General features: G+C 35.9%; 1 protein-coding gene across 1 annotated transcript in view; it reads left to right on the forward strand.

Annotated features, from left to right (window-relative positions):
- Window positions 1–24,344, forward strand: part of CFAP47 (cilia and flagella associated protein 47) — a 508,878-nt gene that overhangs the window by 224,239 nt on the left and 260,295 nt on the right. The window contains exons 34-35 of the mRNA XM_030933635.1: window positions 12,359–12,456; window positions 12,757–12,873. Coding sequence (XP_030789495.1) covers window positions 12,359–12,456; window positions 12,757–12,873 — 215 coding nt within the window. The remainder of the gene's footprint in view (window positions 1–12,358; window positions 12,457–12,756; window positions 12,874–24,344) is intronic.

The following is a 24,344-nucleotide window of genomic DNA, read 5'->3' on the forward strand; positions in this document are numbered from 1 at the left end:
TGTTTATTCACCAACTGTTTTATCAATGTTTTGTCAATGTTTTAGCAATGTTTCCATAGCCTGACTCCAGTGATTTCCAATTTAGCTTTCTTCTGTCTTTAATCCCATTATCAGGACAAACTGTCATCCTTTGTAATGGTCAGAGAAATAACCGTGTTTGTGAAATCATTGTAAACAGAAAGTTAAGAAATGTGAGAGACAAGCAACTATCATATTCCATAATGTTCAAGGTTATTGTGTAGATAATTCATTTTTGAAGAATTCTTACCTTTTAATGTATTGTCTAAATAGTACTCTCATTTCCTCTCACCTTCCTCCCTCAGTGTCATCATTTTTGCTACATTTACTATGCCTACATTATAAATATGTGTAACACTTATATTCTGTTACTACTATTCAACTGCATGTAATGTTACCAGGAACTTCCATTTTTACTGCATTTCGCTATTAGATGGATAAATACCATAATAATTTTCTTTTTCTTTTTTTCGCTTTTGTTTTATTTTTCCCTTCAAAATTATTATTATTATTATTATTATTATTTTATATTGTACTTTAAGTACTGGGTTACATGTGCAGAATGTGCAGTTTTGTTACATAGGTACACACGTGCCATGGTGGTTTGCTGCACCCATCTACCCGTCACCTACATTAGGTATTTCTCCTAACGTCATCCCTCCCCTAGGCCCCCAACCCCTGGCAAGCCCCGGTGTGTGATGTTTCCCTCCCTATGTCCGTGTGTTCTCATTGTTCAACTCCCACTTATTTGTGAGAACATGCAGTGTTTGGTTTTCTGTTCGTGTGATAGTTTGCTGAGAATGATGGTTTCCAGCTTCATCCATGTCCCTGCGAAGGACATGAACTCATCATTTTTGTGGCTGCATAGTATTCCATGGTATATATGTGCCACATTTTCTTTATCTAGTCCATTATTGATGGATATTTGAGTTGGTTCCAAGTCTTTGCTATTGTGAATAGTGCCATAATAAACATAAGTGTGCATGTGTCTTTATAGTAGAGTGATTTATAATCCTTTGGGTATATACCCAGTAATGGGAATGCTGGGTCAAATGGTATTTCTAGTTCTAGATCCCTGAGAAATTGCCACACTGTCTTCCACAATGGTTGAACTAATTTACACTCCTACCAACTGTGTAAGCATTCCTATTTCTCCACATCCTCTCCAGCATCTGTTGTTTCCTGACTTTTTAATTTAATGATTGCCATTCTAACTGGCATGAGATGGTATCTCTTTGTGGTTTTGACTTTCATTTCTCTGATGACCAGTGATGATGAGCATTTTTTCGTATAACTATTGGCTGCACAAATGTCTTCTTTTGAGAAGTGTCTGTTCATATCCTTTGCCCACTTTTTGATGGGGTTGTTTTTTTCTTATAAATTTGTTTAAGTTCTTTGTAGATTCTGGATTTTAGACCTTTGTCAGATGAATAGATTGCAAGTATTTTCTCCCATTCTGTAGGTTGCCTGTTCACTCTGATGATAGTCTCTTTTGCTGTGCAGGAAGTTTTTAGTTTAATTAGATCCCAGTTGTCAATTTTGGTTTTTGTTGCATTGCTTTTGATGTTTTAGACATGAAGTCTTTGCCCATGCCTATGTCCAGAATGGTATTGACCAGATTTTCTTTGAGGGTTTTTATGGTTTTAGGTTTTATGTTTAAGTCTTTAATCCAACTTCAATTCATTTTTGTATAAGGTGTAAGGAAGGGGTCCAGTTTCAGTTTTCTGCATATGGCTAGCCAATTTTTCCAACAACATTTATTAAATAGGGAATCTTTTCCCCATTGCTTGTTTGTGTCAGGTTTGTCAAAGATCAGATGGTTGTAGATGTGTGGTATTATTTCTGAGGCCTCTGTTCTGTTCCATTGGTCTATATCTGTTTTGGTACCAGTACCATGCTGTTTTGGTTACTGTAGCCTTGTAGTATAGTTTGAAGTCAGGTAACATGATGCCTCCAGCTTTGTTCTTCTTGTCCAGGATTGTCTTGGCTATGTGGGCTCTTTTTTGGTTCCATATGAAGTTTAAAGTAGTTGTTTTCAATTCTGTGAAGAAAGTCAGTGGTAGCTTGATGGGGATAGCATTGAATCTATAAATTACTTTGGGCAGTATGGCTGTTTATATGATATTTATTCTTCCTATCCATAAGCATGGAATGTTTTTCCATTTGTTTGTGTCCTCTCTTACTTGCTTGAGCAGTGGTTTGTAGTTCTCCTTGAAGAGGTCCTTCACATCCCTTGTAAGTTGTATTCCTAGGTATTTTATTCTCTTTGTAGCAATTGTGAATGGCAGTTCACTCATGATTTGGCTCTCTGTTTGTCTATTATTGGTGTATAGAAATGCTGGTTATTTTTGCACATTGATTTTATATCCTGAGACTTTGCTGAAGTTGCTTATCATCTTAAGGAGATTTTGGGCTGAGATGATGGGGTTTTCTAAATATACAATCATGTCATCTGCCAACAGAGACAATTTTCCTTCCTCTTCCTATTTGAATACCCTTTATTTCTTTCTCTTGCCTGATTGCCCTGGCCAGAACTTCCAATGCTATGTTGATAAGGAGTAGTGAGAGAGGGCATAATAATTTTATTTTTCTAACCACTTCAAGAATTTATATTCTCTTAGTTCTCTTTGTAACTATGTTAGTGTGATTTATATATGAATGGTATCTTACTAAATATAAAATTTAGGGTTTATTATATTTCTCTGTACACTGTGCACAGTGCTCCCACTATGTTATGCCTATAAAGTAGCTGTGAAAAACTAAGATCAGCCTGATAACTCCTCCACTGTAAGTGAATTGCTTTGCTTTGTTCTGCACTTGTTTATATTCTCAAAATGAGTGAGGTTTTGAAGGATTTAAAACCTATTCTAAAATATACATTTCTTTGTAAATTTGGCATAGAAGATATTTTAGGTGCTCATTTAAATTCTACAATATTGCTTGAAACTGAGATATGAAGATGTTTGTTAAAATATTCTATTAACATAGATGCTCTTGTATTATACCTGATATTTTTGTATAATCTTAAACAAAGCATATTTAACATTTAATAATTAAGTATGGTATTTGCTATATGATTATTTTGTAGATTATTTTCATTACATCCTGAAAGTTGTCTCCTCTCTTTAGTTTTTCTAGAAATTTTATTATGAATAATATTGAATATATATATTAATTTGGCAAATTAAATTTATTTAAAAATGTGAATTAACCTTGCATCCTGGCACAAACTCAAATTTTCCATGATAGTTAAATTATTTTTATATAACTTACCAGAAATAATTTACTGTTATTTTAGTTGATTGCTTTAACTTACTTGAATGATAGTCTGCAATTTTTTCTACCATTTTATTTTCTTTTAATACCGTTAATGCAAACCTTAAACAATTACCTGGAGAACATTCTTTTTTTGGAGACATTGAAAGAGTTTCTGTATTAGTGACATTTCTTCTTTTTTGAATTTTATAGTATTCCCTGATAAGACCATCTAGATTTTTTTCTTTGTGAGATGATTTTAAATAACAGGTTAATTGTTTAATTGTTACAGGATTATTCTTATTTTCCGTTTCTCCTAGAGTGAGATTTTGTAACATATTTTCATGAAATTAATGAGCTTTATCTAAGATTTTTTAAATATTAGCACAAAATTATTCATAAATTATTGTATCTGTTCTATTATATGCAACTTCTGTAATTGATTTCTTTTTATTTTCAATATTTTTTCTTATAGCATCTTCTGTTTTAATTCAATCTTTCTCCATAGCAGTTTTTCGCTTGATGCTGAAAATATTTTACTTAATTTCCAGTTTATTGGTCACTTATATAGAAGTTCTATCAAGTATTATATGCATTACTTTATATCACATTTCATGTGGCTCATAACTATTATATGTGGCTGATCGTATAATGATTTAGAGTTCACATATCTTCATAACTCAGCTACCTTTACAAGCAAGACTATCTATGTCTGCATTAAAGAATATACCACACTGCATTTCAGAAGCGTTTCAAAACAAAATTCGAAAAGCCCTATGTTATGTTTTACGAAGATAGACATGGAAATCTGAAATTACTAGCAAACAGAATCCAGCAATATAGAAAAAGAATAAAATATAATCAGGAGATGAAATCTATCTTAGGAGTACAAAGTTGTTTTTACATAAATGCCAGTCCATGTAGTACATCATATTAATGAAATAAAAATGAAGAAAAAGGAATATTTCAATGGACACAGTAACAGCAAAATTGTGTATCTAACAAGAGACTTGTATGAAGAATATATAAAAAACACTTATAAGTCAGTGATAAAAAGACAACCCAGTTTAAAAATTGCAAAATATTTGAATAGACATTTCTGAAAGGAAAAGTAAATGACCCACAAGCACATTAAAAGATGTTCAGCATAATTAGTAATTTGGCAAATGCAAAGCAAAATCACAGTAAGTTAGCATTTGGCACCAACTTCTGTAACTAAAATTTTTAAAAAGTCAAATGTAAAAGCTTCTGCACGGCAATGGATACAATCAACAAAGTAAAGAGACAACCCACAGAAATGGGAGAAAAAATTTGCAAAATATTCATCTGATAAGGGGTTAATAACCAGAATATATAAGGAGCTCAAACAACTCTGTAGGAACAAAAAATTTAATAATCTGATCAAAAAATGGGCAAAAAATTTGAATAGATATTTCTCAAAAGAAGACATACAAATGGTAAATAGGCACATGAAAAGGTGCTCAACATCATTGATCATCAGAGAACTGCAAATCAAAACTACAGTGAGATATCATTTAACCACAGTTAGAATGGCTTGTATCCGAAAGACAGGCAATAAAAAATGCTGGTGAGGATGTGTTGAAAAGGGAGTCCTTGTACACTGTTGGGAGGAATGTAAATTAGTACGATCACTATGGAGAACAGTTTGGAAGTTCCTCAAAAAACTAAAAATTGAGCTACAATATAATCCAGGAATTCCACTGCTGGGTATATATTCAAAAGAGAGGAAACCAGTATATTGAACAGATATCTGCACTTAACAGTTTGTTGCAGCACTGTTCACCATAGCTAAGATTTGGAAGCAACCTAAGTGTCCATCAGCCAATGAAGAGATAAAAAAAAATGTGCTACATACACACAATGGGGTACTATTCAGCCATAAAAAAGAACGATATCCTATCGTTTACAACAAGATGAATGGAACTAGAAATCATTATGTTAAGTGAAATAAGCCATGCACAGATAAACAAACATTGCATGTTCTCACTTATTTGTGGAATCTAAATATCAAAACAACTGAAGTCATGGACAGAGAGTAGAAGAATGGTTACCATGGACTGGGAAGGGTAGTAGGAGGCTGGGGGAGGTGGGGATAGTTAATGGGTACAAAAAAGAATAGCTAGAAAGAATAAGACCTACTATTTGATAGCACAGCAGGGTGACTATAGTCAATAACAACTGTACTTGTTAAAATGATGTTATCAGATTGCTTGCAACTCAATGGATAAATGCTTGAGGAGATGGATGCCCCATTCTTCATGATGTGCTTATTTCACATTGAATGCCTATATCAAAACATCTCATGTATCCCATAAATATATGCACCTACTATGTAGCCACAGAAATTAAATTTATTAGTTTAAAAAGTAAAGACTGTAACAAGTGTTGGCAAGGATTCATAGAAATCAGAAACCTCACATGTTGCTAGAAGGATTGTAAAATGATGCAACCACTTTGCAAAACTGTTTGGCAGTTTCTCAAAATGTTAAAATTAGATTAACTAATGAGAGAGGTTATGCATGCATGGGGGCAGGGAGTATATGGGAAATCTCTGCCCTTTTTGAACAATTCTGCCGTGAATGCAAAACTGCTATAAAAAAAAAAGTCTCTTGAGAAATAGATTAGCAATATGATTCAACGAGTGTACTCATTGGTTTATACTCAAGATAATTGGAAATATATGATTACAAAAAACTTTTACATAAATGTTCACAGCAGCATTTTTCATAATAGCCAAAAATTAGAAACACAAATGTCCATAAAGAAAATGTGGTATATTCCCAAAGTGGAATGTTATTCAGCAATAAAAAGAAATGAAATACTTATACATTCTGCAACATGAATGAACCTTGAAAATGTTATGCTAAATAAAAGACAACAGAACACAAGAGGGCACATATTTTATAATTGTATTTCTATGATGTGTCCATAATAGGCAACTCCATAGTAATGGAAAGTAGATTCATTTATGTCCATGGTATGAGGGAAGCGAGAAATGAGAAGTGACAGTTAATGAGTATCGAGTTTCTTTATGTGTTGATAAAAATATTTTAAAAGCAGATAGTAGTGATGATCGCACAGCTATATGACTATACTAAACAACAATGAACAATTGAATTGCATGAAATTTGTGTTATGTGAATTATATCTTAATATAACTTTCATAAAAATGTACTATTATAGTCATCTAACATAAAATTCATGTAACAATTATTATATTCATAAGTAATTGACTTATTTTTTCTAAAATTTCTGATTAAATTTTGTTTAACAAACACATCTCTAATTCATAATACTATAAAGAACAGTATTTTTATTACTGCTTAAATATACCTGAATATCAGAAGTGATGTAATGTAAAACTGGATAAAAACATAGCTTCCAAATTAAAAGTTTTGAAAATGTGCGGAACATCACTTGGATTTTCTGATTTCTGACAAATGACAACTACATAACAGTGCTGGTTCTCTCTCCAAAAAAAACCACCATTGACCAACACGTCTCAGATGATAATATGAATACTTGGAGATTTTGTTAACATGCTTTTATATGTTGCTAGGTGTTGGGTGAGTCCAGAAATTCTGCATTTTCAACAAGCTTCCATTTGATGTAGGTGCTGCTGATTCACTTAGCTCACTTTGGGTACCAAATCCTTAGAGGGAGTATAGAAAAGAGAGTAGCTTATATCAGAGGAACTATCATAAAAGCGGAGAAAATCCTTGATATATCAAAGCTGTGATAAACTGTGATGAGGGCTTGGCAGCAGCCTTGAGTATAAAAGACAAGATACAGGCGTAGGATCAGAGATTAGAGAAGAGCTTTGAAGTTTTGTCTTTACTTTTTCACAACATCGCCTTGGAAGAATCATTGTCATCCTATTCTTACTGAGAGCCTTGTTTGAACATCTACAGCCCATGTCTACTGGTATTCGACAAGTAATAATATCAAAGCAGATTCAAAGTTGTGATGGGTTGAACAAAAATAGGTGCCCTGGTTTCTACCCAGGGAGATAGAGAACTGGAAACTGTTTTCTCCCACCCTTATAACAACGAAGGTCAGACCAACAGCAAATTCTCTATTTTTCTTGAACCTTAACATAAAGCTGAGATTGTAGGACAACAGAGGGTGAGTTGGTTTATACTGGAAGAAATGAGATGATAGCAATGGTCTACTTGTAGATAGAGATAGACACCATTAAGAATAGTTGAGTTAGGGTGATTGGTGTATTGGTAGAGGCCAAGTATACACTACTGAGAGATCATGAAGCTCCTAGTGTCCACAGTTATAGATTCTGCATCTTCTTGCAGGTGTTTACTCCACAAACTTCACCTGTTGCTCACAGAAATGACTAAAGTGAGTCTGGAGAATGTGTACTCCTTAGTACCTAGTGTAGGGGCAGGCAATTCACTCCGACTTCTGTGTATCTGTCTTAGTCCATTTAGTGTTGCTATAACAGAATACTACAGATTGGGTAATTTATAAGCAATAGAAGTTTATGGACTTCTATTTTTGGAGGCTGGAAAGTCCAAGATAATTAGGTTGCATTTGATGAGAGCCTTCTTGCTGCATTATTACATTGTGGTCGGCATCCCATAGCTAGAGAAGATGATAAAAAGTAAGAGCATGCAAGAAAGAGAGAAAAAGAGGGCCAAACTCCCAACGTAACTAACATACTCCTGAGATAACAGCATTACTCAGTTCATGAAGCCAGAGTTCTCGTGATCTAATTACCTCCTAAAAGTCCCACCTCTATTGGTTGGTATTAACCATTGAAATGGCAATGTAATTGGAACATGAGATTTAGAGGGACATTCAAACCATAGCAATACCTTATAGAACAGATGTGTTCATCTATGTTAATTTAAGGACAACACATACTGTCACCCAAAGGGCTCTGGTGAATACTAATTGCAGTTTCAAAAAAAAAAGGAGAGAAAGAAAGAAAAAGGAAAAAAAAGAAAATAACAAACCACCTCTTGCCCCAAGAAAGAGACTGGAATTCAACATTTCTGTCAAGTAGAAAATCCTAAACAATCTATAAAAGGCTCCTAGAAATATTATATGCATTTATCAAGGTCAGAGGATATATGATCACTATACAATTAAATTAAATTATATTTCTATATATTGGCAGTAAACAATTGGAATTTAAAATAAAAATATACCATTTAACATAGAAGAACTAGTTAAGTATCTAATATTAAGTACTTACTATGAGTATGTATAACAAAATAAGTTAGAGATATATATGCTATAAACTACAAAACACTGATGAAAGCAATCGATGAGAACTCAATAGAGAAATACATAGTATGCACATGGCATTGGAAGACTAAATGTTGTTAGGCTATCAAATTGATCTATAGATTCAATTCAATTCCAGTGAAAATACCATCACATATTCTTATAGATATAAATAAGTTGGCTCTAAAATGTATATATAAAGGCATTGCCATTAAAATAGCCAAAACAATTTTGAAAAGGTGGAAGAAATTTTGGAACTACAATAATTAAGACTGGGTGGTATTGACAAAAGAATAGATGCATAGATCAAAAGAATAGAATTGAGAGACAAGGAATATATCTACACAAATATAATCAACTGGGTGTTTTTGCTTACAAAAGTGCAAAAGCAATTAAATCAAGTAAGGCTAGTGTTTTCAATAGATAGTACTTGAATAATTGGAGGTGCATATGTAAAAAAAAGAGCATTGACCTGTACCTCACACTTTGTACTAAAATTATCTCAAAGTAGATCATAGATCTAAATATAAACCCACACAACTTTTATATACATACATATATATACACATATATACATGTATATACATATCTATATGTATTGGATTTTACCATATTAAAATTTCTGCTTTGTGAAAGATACTATTGAGAGAATGAAAAGACAAGCTACAGACTGGGGGAAAATATTTTTGAATATTATATTCCACAAATTTATTGCATGCAGAATACATAAAGAACTCTCCAACAAGAAAATAAACAACCAAATTTGAAAAGTAGTCAAAATTTCTGAAAAGATACATCACCAAAAAAAGATAGATAGAAAAAAGGCATATATAAGTTGCTCAGTACAATTACTGTAAAATCCACAAATCTCTTTTCCAGCTATTTCACCAAAATACATTAGAATTGCCAAACATTGTATGTTCTCACTCGTAAGTGGGAGCTAAGCTATGAGGACGCAAAGGCATAAGAATGATACAATGGACTTTGGGGACTCGCGGGGAAAGGGTGAAAAGGGAGTGAGGGATAAAAGGCTACAAACTGGGTTCAGTGAATACTACTTGGGTACTGGGTGCAACAAAATCTCACAAGTCACCACTAAAGAACTTCCTCATGTAATCAGATACCATCAACTCCCCCCAAAACCTATGGAAATAAACAAATTTTTTTAAAAAGAATTGGTGATCACAGTAAGCCCTACATGAGATAGTTCATAGTGGATTTTCATAATTGCCTCTAAACTGAAGACAAACCAAATGCCCTTCAATTGATGAATGAATACCTCATCTCTGTGACATCCATGAAATACAGCACTATTCAACAATGAAAATAGCAACAACTATTGATTCACACAACATGGGTGCATCTTAAATGAATATCACTAAGTAAAAGAAGCCAGAACAACAAGACCCCCACAAGACGACATATTGATATTGTGTGATTCAAGTTTTATGGCATTTTGGTAAAGGTGAAGATGTTGAGATTAAAAACACATCAGTGTTTGCCAGGTGCTAACAGATGAGGGTAGAGATTGACTACAACGGTGCAGCCCCTTGGAATTTTGGGGGTGATCACACTTTTCTATATGGAAATGTGATGGCAGGTACATGAAAATGTGTTCCTCAAGGTTCCTATAAGTGTGTACCACAAAGAGTGAATGCTAGTGTAAGTAATTTTATAAAATCAACCAAGATATGTAAGTAATTAAGGACAAAATGCAGGCTGTGACAAATGAATGTAACTGGGTTACAAATGTTGGACAACCTCACTGATGGTGATGAAAAAGAAATGAGCTTATTTAATTGTAAAGAAATATGACTGTATAGTCTAAGACTAAAGGTGTAAAGAACTATACAAACACACCTTACTCTAGTTTTTCACAGGGGTATGGCTTTGCAATTCTGAAAGCACTGTGTATACATCCTAGGGTTTAACCAATACATAAAAATATTTTAGATAATGAGATTGAGATTTTTCACTGTTGACAAAATAAGGTGGGGCCGGGTATCATAATGAATTCTGTGGTCCTGAGTTGTGATTGGTGGAGTTGGAAATAACGGGATAACAATTAGTTGCTGCTGTATTGTTATGTATTCATTGACTTCTGATTGGGGGATTTTTTTTTTTAATTCGTTGTTTTCCTGTTATGGATTTGATTTTCCTGCAACAAGATTTTAAGCTCCTTCAAGGCAATTTCTGTCCCTCCTCTAATGTCTGTACAAGACAAGGATGTGCTATCTGGTGGATATAGTCTATATCCATTGCTAACTGACTCTCTATCAATGTAAAAGGCTAGCAAATTACCTTTATCAGATCAAAAGTTATCATTGCTTCCAGTCCATAGAAAAATAAATATTAACCATAAAAGTGAAATATTTTGCTTTTATTGATAGCTATGGGTGGCAAATATACATTCAGAGAAGCACATTTTGCTTAGCTAAGAGAGTATATCTTATATTCTCACTACACACATATACACAAAATAGTGACTATGTGAAGTGATTGGTATGTTAATTAGCTTGATTTTGGGAATCACTACACAAGGTGTACTTATATCAAAACATAATTAATGTTCTAAATACATATACTCTTCATTTGCCAATTATACATCAAAGTTGGACAAAAAAGAGAAGCACATGTAGGTTATCATTATTCAGCCAACTGGCAATGTGTATTTAAAATCATTAATTCGATTACATTGAATCTTATATCAAAAATGTTATTTATAAGTTTCTATCAGGAAATAATACTTTGAAAAATACAAAGGTTGTTTGCTGTGCATTAGTTGAAAATCCTTAGTGATCTGTGTTTGCTAGACTGATTTTGTGATGATATGCTATAGAAATCCTATAGAAATGTTCAATGTCATAGCTTCTCAGATGAAAAAGTACTGGAAATTGTCTGTGAAGTGTCCAGGACATCTGTGATTCAAGAGAAAATTAAGTCTTCCAATTCCAGGTATAAAGCAATCCCGGTTTTGAAACTAATATACATGTCATGGGTGTATCATGTCATGGTTTTTCTTCTTCACAGAAAATGGGAGTAGAGAGATTTGAGGGAATTTATAAAGATCACCATTTGCCCCTTGTTTTCAGACAAGAAATTGTCTCACACCATAAAGAAACTAGGCTATTTGGAAACTTATTGAAAAAGAAAATGTCACATTCAACATAGCAATTATTTCCACTGTTTAAATTAGCTTCCGCCCAATATAGGTCAATATTTCAGATATTCACTTAAAATTCAAATACTTCCTCTTTTTGTTCCAGACTCAGCATAGTAATCATGTCTGTAACTGAGAATTCCTTTTACTGCTCCTCCATCCTGTATTGCCTTTTATAGGTCAATTTTGGTTTCTTTAAGCCATAAATCTTGAATTCCTTTCACATACTTTTCTGCCATGTGGATGAATTTCTGCAAGAAATAAAGAAACTGGCACTAGCACTCTAAAGTTACAAGTAACTCCATGCCTTTTCAGTCTCCTTACCCATGTTGATGATCATTGATTAAACATTTGAACCTCAAGGTACTCAATAGAATGGGTAATTTTGGAACACTGAATTTCTATTCCACTACCACATTGTAGTGTATTTTTCAAAGCAGCTCATGTAGAAATAAAGAAGACAGCTTGCAATTGCTTATAAAGCCTTACAGTTAACTCTCGTAATATTAATCTTAAAATTTGTTTTTATTTCCAATATAATATACTTTTTGTTTTCCAGGCAGAAGCAAAATTTTCTTTTACTATTGCTCAAATTTCCATAGGTATCTTTTAATAAAGTAAAACTATTGTTGTATTTACTCTCCCTCTTTTTTGAAACAGATGTTATCCCTTCTGAGAGATGGATAGTAAATTTTGATGAAGATCTTTCAGATGGTCTTGTTTTTGCAACACAATTGGGGGCCTATTGCCCATTCTTGGTAAGAGTCATTGTTATGCATAATGATCTTCTATTATTTGAAAAAACTTAGTGATTAAAATTTGAAGTATATTTTCTGTAAACAGCAACTTTCAAATGTCTTACATTCAAGTCAAACACCTGAATCTGAATGGCTAGCACTACCTTTTTGTTTATTCTTGCATTTTGATTGCAATAATTTATTACTGATAAATATTAATATTTAAATGATTCTTTGCGTAACTATAGAGAACACTTAAAAACAGAATTTTTTATTCCATTACCAAAAGGTTTGAATTTTTTTTTTTTTTTTTTTTTACAGATTGAGTCTCATTTTATAAATATGTACACACGGCCAAAAAGTCCTGAAGAGTATCTGCACAATTGCCTGATTATTGTAAATACTCTTTATGAAATTGGCTTTGACATGGAAATACAGGTGGGTGCCTTTATATTAAACATTCTGCAAACATTTTATAAATTTCTTTTGATAGCTTACTCATTTGTAATATTGCTTGTTCATCTTTTTAAAATTTAAATTGAAACAAGCTTTTGATGAGACATTGCTGAAATGTAGAATTTGAAATATGACTCCACAGAAATCGACTGGATATTTTAAAATTTGTACAATTATACACATCCAGCTGTGCATAATAGGAAAGTTCTTACAGTCCAAGTGCCTGAAACCCCAAAAATAAACACTGAGTGAATTATAATCATTACTCAAAATCTAAGAATGAACTAAAAGAGCTTTTTTATTTAAATATAGATGTCATATTTTTATCTTCTAATTTCGTAGCAAAAATAATTTTTCACTTTAGTTTTACAATAAATGTTTGTGTAGAGGTCATAATGGCAATATACATTTTAATTGTATGTTGACCTCCAAGTTGTAATTCTATTTGGCTTTTCACATCAACACCTCAATAGCAATATTCAAAAATATATTGTATGCTTACTATTTCATGAACCTTTTGTTTGTTACTTAGGGGCAATAAAATGATAAATGATTCCTGACTTTGAATATGTAAATTCATTAAATTATCAAGATATTTGTCTGTTAAAAGATAATGTTCTACTTATTTATTATTAATGGTGTATGGAAAAAATGAAGTATAGAATTCAGATGAAGGAAGAGATCAATGTGATGCAGACTGATACATCAAAGACAGTGTGGAAGAGACAGAATTTAATTGGGATCTGGAAGGGTGAATTGGATTTGCATTGGTAGTGGTAAGAGAGGAAGTTGTTTGCTCAGAGGAAGTAGCATGAACAGAATGTAGAGTGTGAAAAAGTGACATATGTTAAGGAAATTGTGTGACCAGGTTTCCCCAGTTGAAGTTTGGTATTGGAAACAGAGACACAGGCATGTACTGGGATATTGAATACCAGCATTAAAAATCAGGAATTTGTCCTGTGGGAATTATGGGGGATAAAAGGCCTTTCCTCTTGCAACAATGGTCAGGATGGACTGAGAGGAGAGGAACTGATAACAGGGAACACAGACCAATTGCAATGCAATTTCAACTGGTCAAGGAGTACAGTAATTACTTTCTCTACTCATATCATTTTACTTAGGATTAAAACATAATAAGCTGATGTAGGAAAAATCATGAAGTTTGCTAGAGTTGGTGACCAGCCACAAAAGAAGGGCATTAGAGAAAGACTATTATAACTAACTCTGAGTTTTTCATTCTGTGATCCAGAAAGATTGATGATACTAGTGCCCAAAATGATATCTTATACCACTGGAGAAAAGAGTTTTATAATTGCTCACTTTTTTCTTTGTATTAAAGTCACTTGCATGTTAATGTCACTTTGTACCATTCCTGACATTTGTTTACTTTTTATTTCATTTTCTTTTCATTTATTTTTATTTTTTGGTACAATTGTAAAGGGAAACTGCAATCAATAATTTTAGTCAGACAGTTCTGTTATAATAGTAGAGTTTTAAGGACAAACTCTAATAAAAGACTTTGGTTTTGAAGAATAAAAATATTACAGTTCCCATAAATTCAACAAATTATTTAACCTCCCTCATGAAAGACACAGGATACATCCTTCAGGGGTACAGATATGACAAAACTACACTCATGCCTTCAAAGATGTTGCAGACTAATAATAATCACAAGTTACATGAAACAAGGCTGATGCAAAGTGACAGTAAATGTCACAATAGACATAGAAATAATATGCTATGAGACTCAAAGGGGGTGAGAAGTCACTCTAAAAAGGATACCAGGAAAATTTGCACAGAACACTTAGTGTTTAAGCTGATCCTTGAGAGTTTGGTAGGAGTTCACAAGAAATTTAAAATACCTTTGTTTAGAAAAACCACACATTGTGACTCTGTCCTTTGCTTTTTGATTTCCTCACATGTGTTGGCTCAATATATTTTATTGTATAGTCAAAAAATAATTTAAAAATAAGTATCTACTAGATAAAAATGCGGAAAAGTTGTCCAAGATTTGATGAATGAAGTAATTGAAAGTCGGCTTAGCAGATAATGACCAAACCTTTATCAGCCAATTCCAATGCCCTAACTCTTTATTAGCCCAGCTTTACCAACCACACTAAATGGAAGATTTAAAACCATCACCCTCTAATGAACTTATACGTAATGAATTAATGCTGGTGCTTGTACTGGTCCACCCTTGAATCCTGTAAAATTCAGCAGTGGACTTAATTATTAATGCTTAAGTTTCTTCTTTACTATGTTCCTAATTGCAGCCTGAAAATTAGCTTCATAAGTTGCTGGGGTAATGTTATGTCTTTTTGGAGAATCCTGCCAGTAGGAATATGCAGTTATTAAATAATCTCCTTTCCATGACATGATTTTTATTTAAAGCCAAAATCCTGTGGGATTGTTTGACTACAGCATAGAATGCATGTTTTGTTCCCTCATGCAAAGATAGATAACAAAATAAATATAATAAGCATTTATGGAGCTTTACTACACACAATTTAATGAGTAGTGATTGGAGCTGAAGGTGAATAGATAATCTAATTTTGTCCTTAAATTTTTTTGTTTCTTTTTTTTTTTATCACTTGTTAGGGTTCTCCAGAGACACAGAAACAATAGGATATATGAGAGGGAATTTATTAGGGGGAATTGGCTCATGTGAACACAGAGTCAGAGAAGTCTCATGATAGGCTGCCCGCAAGCTGTAACACACAAGAGCTGGTGGCATCACTCAGTCCAGAAGCCTCAGAATCAGGGAAGCCAATGGTGCAGCCCCTAGTCCAAATCTAAAAGCCAGAGAGCCTCCAGAGAGCACTGGTGCAAGTTTGAGAGGCTAAAAACTGAAGAACCTAGTCTGATGTCCAAGGACTGGAGGAGAAAAGGTGTCTCACTCTGGAAGGGAGAGAAAGCAGAGAGTCCTCCTTCTTCTTACCTGTTTGTTCCAGCCCCATCTGATTGGATGATATCTGCCCACATTGAGGGCAGATGTTTCTCTCTCAGTCCACTGACTCAGCTTCAACCTCCTCTGAAAACACTCTCACAGATACCCAGATACAATGCTTCACCAGCCATTTAGGTATCCCTCAATCCAGTCAAATTGACACCTAAAATTAACCTTCACAATCACAGGGAAATTTTCAGCTTTAAATAACAGAATTCTTGAGTAAACGTGGTTTAAAATAAGGAAATTTAATATTTTATAAAAAGATAGTCAGGCGATCAAAGGTTATAAGGATAATTGTTCAGTTTTTTAACAAAGTTATCAGAGACTCAGTTTTGCTCAGCCATTCTTGACCTGCTAGCTTTGTTTTAGGACTCTACACAAGTAACTCCCAAATTTCTGCAGAAGTCTCACATAACACCTTCATACAGTTCTGTTTGAGGGCTGGCTGAGTGGCATCTTTTCTTGCGCTTCTCTTTTTCCAGAAGGTAAACCTTTCCCAGTGCCCCCACAGCATATTCCCCATTGCATGTCATTGGGCAGAATTGAATCCTATTCTTGTGGCTAACCAGTGGTTGATTAAAAATTTTTAAAAAAGAATATCCACTAATTTATAATCCTTTGGGTATATACCCAGTAGTGGGATGGCTGGGTCATATGGTACATCTAGTTCTAGATCCTTGAGGAATTGCCATACTGTTTTCCATAATGGTTGAACTAGTTTACAATCCCACCAACAGTGTAAAAGTGTTCCTATTTCTCCACATCCTCTCCAACACCTGTTGTTTCCTGACTTCTTAATGATTGCCATTCTAACTGGTGTGAGATGGTATCTCATTGTGGTTTTGATTTGCATTTCTCTGATGGCCAGTGATGATGAGCATTTTTTCATGTGTCTGTTGGCTGTATGAATATCTTCTTTTGAGAAATGTCTGTTCATATCCTTTCCCCACTTTTTGATGGGGTTGTTTGTTTTTTTCTTGTATATTTGTTTGAGTTCTTTGTAGATTCTGGATATTAGCCCTTTGTCAGATGAGTAGGTTGCAAAAATTTTCTCCCATTCTGTAGGTTGCCTGTTCACTCTGATGGTACACATGTACACGTATGTTTATTGCGGCACTATTCACAATAGCAAAGACTTGGAATCAACCCAAATGTCCATCTGTGACAGACTGGATTAAGAAAATGTGGCACATATACACCATGGAATACTATGCAGCCATAAAAAAGGATGAGTTTGCGTCCTTTGTAGGGACATGGATGCAGCTGGAAACCATCATTCTTAGCAAACTATCACAAGAAGAGAAAACCAAACACCGCATGTTCTCACTCATAGGTGGGAACTGAACAATGAGATCACTTGGACTCGGGAAGGGGAACATCACACACTGGGGTCTATCATGGGGAGGGGGGAGGGGGGAGGAGGGAGGGATTGCATTGGGGAGTTATACATGATATAAATGATGAATTGATGGGTGCTGACGAGTTGATGGGTGCAGCACACCAACATGGCATAAGTATACATATGTAACAAACCTGCACATTATGCACATGTACCCTAGAACTTAAAGTATAATAAAAAAAAAAAAAAAAAAAGAATATCCACAAAAAAGTGAGATTCTTACTAAAGAAGAAAGAAGAAAATGGTTGTTGGGAGGGCAATCAACAACTGTCTTTGTAGGATTTTAGTATATCATAGTGTACTGCTAATTATATTTGGTGTCTTGTTTGAAAGTTAGTGATACCTTACTTAAAGTTATGGCACATTACATCCAGCATAAAACTCAAGATCTTATCACCCCTTCTAGTTACTGATGATGAAACTGAGGCCCAGGAAATTCAGTTGACTTAATCAAGAGCCTGGCTCTGTGTCATAGCAGGACCTGAATTAATTTACCAGATTTCTTGATTTTTTTGTTATGATTTTTTTTTTGTTTACATTCCTGCATATTGTTAATCTAGTAGGAAAACATTGTCATCAAGGGGAAAAAAAGGACCAATACAATTGACGTTATTTTTGGTTAGATATATATAGCGAAAATAATGATTATGTCCTTAAAAGTACTTTCACATGAAATTTTTGTTTTAAATAAACCTAACTTATTTTAACATTTGGCTTTCTAGCCTAAGGTTAAAGAAAGTCTAATTGCTTTAGGTCATTTTTTTTATTTTTATTTTTTTATTATTTTTATTTTTATTTTTTATTATACTTTAAGTTCTAGGGTACATGTGCATAACGTGCAGGTTTGTTACATATGTATACTTATGCCATGTTGGTGTGCTGCACCCATCAACTCGTCAGCACCCATCAATTCATCATTTATATCATGTATAACTCCCCAATGCAATCCCTCCCTCCTCCCCCCTTCCCATGATAGGCCCCAGTGTGTGATGTTCCCCTTCCCGAGTCCAAGTGATCTCATTGTTCAGTTCCCACCTATGAGTGAGAACATGCGGTGTTTGTTTTTCTCTTCTTGGGATAGTTTGCTAAGAATGATGGTTTCCAGCTGCATCCATGTCCCTACAAAGGACGCAAACTCATCCTTTTTTATGGCTGCATAGTATTCCATGGTGTATATGTGCCACATTTTCTTAATCCAGTCTGTCACAGATGGACATTTGGGTTGATTCCAAGTCTTTGCTATTGTGAATAGTGCCGCAATAAACATACGTGTGCATGTGTCTTTGTAGTAGAATAATTTATAATCCTTTGGGTATATACCCAGTAGTGGGATGGCTGGGTCATATGGTACATCTAGTTCTAGATCCTTGAGGAATTGCCATACTGTTTTCCATAATGGTTGAACTAGTTTACAATCCCACCAACAGTGTAAAAGTGTTCCTATTTCTCCACATCCTCTCCAGCACCTGTTGTTTCCTGACTTCTTAATGATTGCCATTCTAACTGGTGTGAGATGGTATCTCATTGTGGTTTTGATTTGCATTTCTCTGATGGCGAGTGATGATGAGCATTTTTTCATGTGTCTGTTGGCTGTATGAATGTCTTCTTTTGAGAAATGTCTGTTCATATCCTTTGCCCACTTTTTGATGGGGTTGTTTGTTTTTTTCTTGTAAATTTGTTTGAGTTCTTTGTAGATTCTGGATATTAGCCCTTTGTCAGATGAGTAGGTTGCAAAAATTTTTTCCCATTCTGTAGGTTGCCTGTTCACTCTGATGGTAGTTTCTTTTGCTGTGCAAAAGCTCTTTAGTTTAATTAGATCCCATTTGTCAATTTTGGCTTTTGCTGCCGTTGCTTTTGGTGTTTTAGACATGAAGTCCTTGCCCATGCCTATGTCCTGAATGGTACTACCCAGATTTTCTTCTAGGGTTTTTATGGTATTAGGTCTAACATTTAAGTCTCTAATCCATCTTGAATTAATCTTTGTGTAAGGGGTAAGGAAAGGATCCAGTTTCAGCTTTCTACTTATGGCTAGCCAATTTTCCCAGCACCATTTATTAAATAGGGAATCCTTTCCCCATTTCTTGTTTCTCTCAGGTTTGTCAAAGATCAGATGGCTGTAGATGCGTGGTATTATTTCTGAGGACTCTGTTCTGTTCCATTGGTCTATATCTCTGTTTTGGTACCAGTACCATGCTGTTTTGGTTACTGTAGCCTTGTAGTATAGTTTGAAGTCAGGTAGCGTGACGCCTCCAGCTTTGTCCTTTTGACTTAGGATTGCCTTGGCAATGCGGGCTCTTTTTTGGTTCCATATGAACTTTAAAGCAGTTTTTTTCCAATTCTGTGAAGAAACTCATTGGTAGCTTGATGGGGATGGCATTGAATCTATAAATAACCTTGGGCAATATGGCCATTTTCACGATATTGATTCTTCCTATCCATGAGCATGGTATGTTCTTCCATTTGTTTGTGTCCTCTTTGATTTCACTGAGCAGTGGTTTGTAGTTCTCCTTGAAGAGGTCCTTTACATCCCTTGTAAGCTGGATTCCTAGGTATTTTATTCTCTTTGAAGCAATTGTGAATGGAAGTTCATTCCTGATTTGGCTCTCTGCTTGTCTGTTACTGGTGTATAAGAATGCTTGTGATTTTTGCACATTAATTTTGTATCCTGAGACTTTGCTGAAGTTGCTTATCAGCTTAAGGAGATTTTGGGCTGAGACAATGGGGTTTTCTAAATATACAATCATGTCATCTGCAAACAGGGACAATTTGACTTATTCTTTTCCTAACTGGATACCCTTGATTTCTTTCTCTTGCCTGATTGCCCTAGCCAGAACTTCCAACACTATGTTGAATAGGAGTGGTGAGAGAGGGCATCCCTGTCTTGTGCCAGTTTTCAAAGGGAATTTTTCCAGTTTTTGCCCATTCAGAATGATATGAGCTGTGGGTTTGTCATAAATAGCTCTTATTATTTTGAGGTACGTTCCATCAATACTGAATTTATTGAGCGTTTTTAGCATGAAGGGCTGTTGAATTTTGTCAAAAGCCTTTTCTGCATCTATTGAGATAATCATGTGGTTCTTGTCTTTGGTTCTGTTTATATGCTGGATTACGTTTATTGATTTGCGAATGTTGAACCAGCCTTGCATCCCAGGGATGAAGCCCACTTGATCATGGTGGATAAGCTGTTTGATGTGCTGCTGAATCCGGTTTGCCAGTATTTTATTGAGAATTTTTGCATCGATGTTCATCAGGGATATTGGTCTAAAATTCTCTTTTTTTGTTGTGTCTCTGCCAGGCTTTGGTATCAGGATGATGTTGGCCTCATAAAATGAGTTAGGGAGGATTCCCTCTTTTTCAATTGATTGGAATAGTTTCAGAAGGAATGGTACCAGCTCCTCCTTGTACCTCTGGTAGAATTCAGCTGTGAATCCATCTGGTCCTGGACTCTTTTTGGTGGGTAGGCTATTAATTGTTGCCTCAATTTCAGAGCCTGCTATTGGTCTATTCAGGGATTCCACTTCTTCCTGGTTTAGTCTTGGAAGAGTGTAAGTGTCCAGGAAATTATCCATTTCTTCTAGATTTTCTAGTTGATTTTCGTAGAGGCGTTTATAGTATTCTCTGATGGTAGTTTGTATTTCTGTGGGGTCAGTGGTGATATCCCCTTTATCATTTTTTATTGCGTCTATTTGATTCCTCTCTCTTTTCTTCTTTATTAGTCTTGCTAGCGGTCTGTCAATTTTGTTGATCTTTTCAAAAAACCAACTCCTGGATTCATTGATTTTTTGGAGGGTTTTTTTGTGTCTCTATCTCCTTCAGTTCTGCTCTGATCTTAGTTATTTTTTGCCTTCTGCTAGCTTTTGAATGTGTTTGCTCTTGCCTCTCTAGTTCTTTTAATTGTGATGTTAGAGTGTCAATTTTCGATCTTTCCTGCTTTCTCTTGTGGGCATTTAGTGCTATAAATTTCCCTCTACACACTGCTTTAAATGTGTCCCAGAGATTCTGGTATGTTGTATCTTTGTTCTCATTGGTTTCAAAGAACATCTTTATTTCTGCTTTCATTTCGTTATGTACCCAGTAGTCATTCAGGAGCAGGTTGTTCAGTTTCCATGTAGTTGAGCGGTTTTGATTGAGTTTCTTAGTCCTGAGTTCTAGTTTGATTGCACTGTGGTCTGAGAGACAGTTTGTTATAATTTCTGTTCTTTTACATTTGCTGAGGAGTGCTTTACTTCCAATTATATGGTCAATTTTGGAATAAGTGCGATGTGGTGCTGAGAAGAATGTATATTCTGTTGATTTGGGATGGAGAGTTCTATAGATGTCTATTAGGTCCGCTTGGTGCAGAGCTGAGTTCAATTCCTGGATATCCTTGTTAACTTTCTCTCTCGTTGATCTGTCTAATGTTGACAGTGGAGTGTTGAAGTCTCCCATTATTATTGTATGGGAGTCTAAGTCTCTTTGTAAGTCTCTAAGGACTTGCTTTATGAATCTGGGTGCTCCTGTTGGGTGCATATATATTTAGGAGAGTTAGCTCCTCCTGTTGAATTGATCCCTTTACCATTATGTAATGGCCTTCTTTGTCTCTTTTGATCTTTGATGGTTTAAAGTCTGTTTTATCAGAGACTAGGATTGCAACCCCTGCTTTTTTTTGTTCTCCATTTGCTTGGTAGATCTTCCTCCATCTCTTTATTTTGAGCCTATGTATGTCTCTGCATGTAAGATGGGTCTCCTGAATACAGCAGACTGATGGGTCTTGACTCTTTATCCAGTTTGCCAGTCTGTGTCTTTTAATTGGAGCATTTAGTCCATTAACATTTAAGGTTAATATTGTTATGTGTGAACTTGATCCTGCCATTATGATATTAACTGGTTATTTTGCTCGTTAGTTGATGCAGTTTCTTCCTAGCCTCGATGGTCTTTACATTTTGGCATGTTTTTGCGATGGCTGGTACCGGTTGTTCCTTTCCTTCTTTAGGGCTTCCTTCAGGGTCTCTTGTAAGGCAGGCCTGGTGGTGACAAAATCTCTAAGCATTTGCTTATCTGTAAAGGATTTTATTTCTCCTTCACTTATGAAACTTAGTTTGGCTGGATATGAAATTCTGGGTTTAAAATTCTTTTCTTTAAGAACGTTGAATATTGGCCCCCACTCTCTTCTGGCTTGTAGAGTTTCTGCCGAGAGATCTGCTGTTAGTCTGATGGGCTTCCCTTTGTGGGTAACCCGACCTTTCTCTCTGGCTGCCCTTAAGATTTTCTCCTTCATTTCAACTTTGGTGAATCTGGCAATTATGTGTCTTGGAGTTGCTCTTCTGGAGGAGTATCTTTGTGGCGTTCTCTGTATTTCCTGAATTTGAATGTTGGCCTGCCCTACTAGGTTGGGGAAGTTCTCCTGGATGATATCCTGAAGAGTGTTTTCCAACTTGGTTCCATTTTCCCCCTCACTTTCAGGCACCCCAATCAGACGTAGATTTGGTCTTTTTACATAATCCCATACTTCTTGCAGGCTTTGTTCATTTCTTTTTCTTCTTTTTTCTTTTGGTTTCTCTTCTCGCTTCATTTCATTTATTTGATCCTCAATCACTGATACTCTTTCTTCCAGTTGATCGAGTCCGTTACTGAAGCTTGTGCATTTGTCACGTATTTCTCGTGTCATGGTTTTCATCTCTGTCATTTCGTTTATGATCTTCTCTGCATTAATTAGTCTAGCTGTCAATTCTTCCACTCTTTTTTCAAGATTTTTAGTTTCTTTGCACGGGGTACGTAATTCCTCCTTTAGCTCTGAGAAGTTTGATGGACTGAAGCCTTCTTCTCTCATCTCTTCAAAGTAGTTCTCTGACCAGCTTTGATCCGTTGCTGGTGATGGGCTGCGCTCCTTTGCAGGGGGAGTTGCGCTCTTATTTTTTGAATTTCCAGCTTTTCTGCCCTGCTTCTTCCCCATCTTTGTGGTTTTATCTGTCTCTGGTCTTTGATGATGGTGACATACTGATGGGGTTTTGGTATAGGTGTTCTTCCTGTTTGATAGTTTTCCTTCTGACTGTCAGAAGGACTGTCTGTTGGTCTGTTGGAGATTGCTTGAGGTCCACTCCAGACCCTGTTTGCCTGGGTATCAGCAGCAGAGGTTGCCGAAGATAGAATATTGCTGAACAGCGAGTGTACCTGTCTGATTCTTCCTTTGGAAGTTTCCTCTCAGGGGTGTACTCCACCCTGTGAGGTGTGGGGTGTCAGACTGCCCCTAGTGGGGGATGTCTCCCAGCTAGGCTACTCAGGGGTCAGGGACCCACCTGAGCAGGCAGTCTGTCCGTTCTCAGATCTCAACCTCCGCGTTGGGAGATCCACGGCTCTCCCCAAAGCTGTCAGACAGAGTCGTTCGCGTCTGCACCAGCTCCCGCTACTTCCCCTGTTGGTCTTCAGCTGTGCGCTGTCCCCAGAGGTGGAGACTACAGAGACAGGCAGGCTTCCTTGAGCTGCTGTGAGCTCCACCCAGTTCGAGCTTCCCAGCGGCTTTGTTTACCTACTTAAGCCTCAGCAATGGTGGGCGCCCCTCCCCCAGCCTCGCTGCTGCCTTGCGGATAGATCGCGGCAGACTGCTGTGTTAGCAGTGAGGGAGGCTCCGTGGGCGTGGGACCCTCCCGGCCAGGTGTGGGATATATTCTCCTGGTGTGCCTGTATGCTTACAGCGCAGTATTGGGGTGGGAGTTACCCGATTTTCCAGGTGTTGTGTGTCTCAGTTCCCGTGGCTAGGAAAACGGATCCCCTTCCCCCTTGCGCTTCCAGGTGAGGCGATGCCTCGCCCTGCTTCAGCTCTCGCTGGTCAGGCTGCAGCAGCTGACCAGCACCGATTGTCCGGCACTCCCTAGTGAGATGACCCCAGTACCTCAGTTGAAAATGCAGAAATCACCGGTCTTCTGTGTCGCTCGCACTGGGAGTTGGAGACTGGAGTTGTTCCTATTCGGCCATCTTGCTCGCTTTAGGTCATTTTTGTTTCAATGTATGAGGAAAGGTAAGAATGCTCTTTTATTTGGTTTTTCAGTATAATGTCTTATTAAATATAGTTTCCCATTAAAAACATATTTTTAAATTGCCAAATTGCTGGCTTTTTCAAAGTTTAGC

Source organism: Rhinopithecus roxellana, chromosome 7 (genome assembly GCF_007565055.1).
Source record: "Rhinopithecus roxellana isolate Shanxi Qingling chromosome 7, ASM756505v1, whole genome shotgun sequence".
Taxonomy (NCBI): Eukaryota; Metazoa; Chordata; class Mammalia; order Primates; family Cercopithecidae; genus Rhinopithecus; species Rhinopithecus roxellana.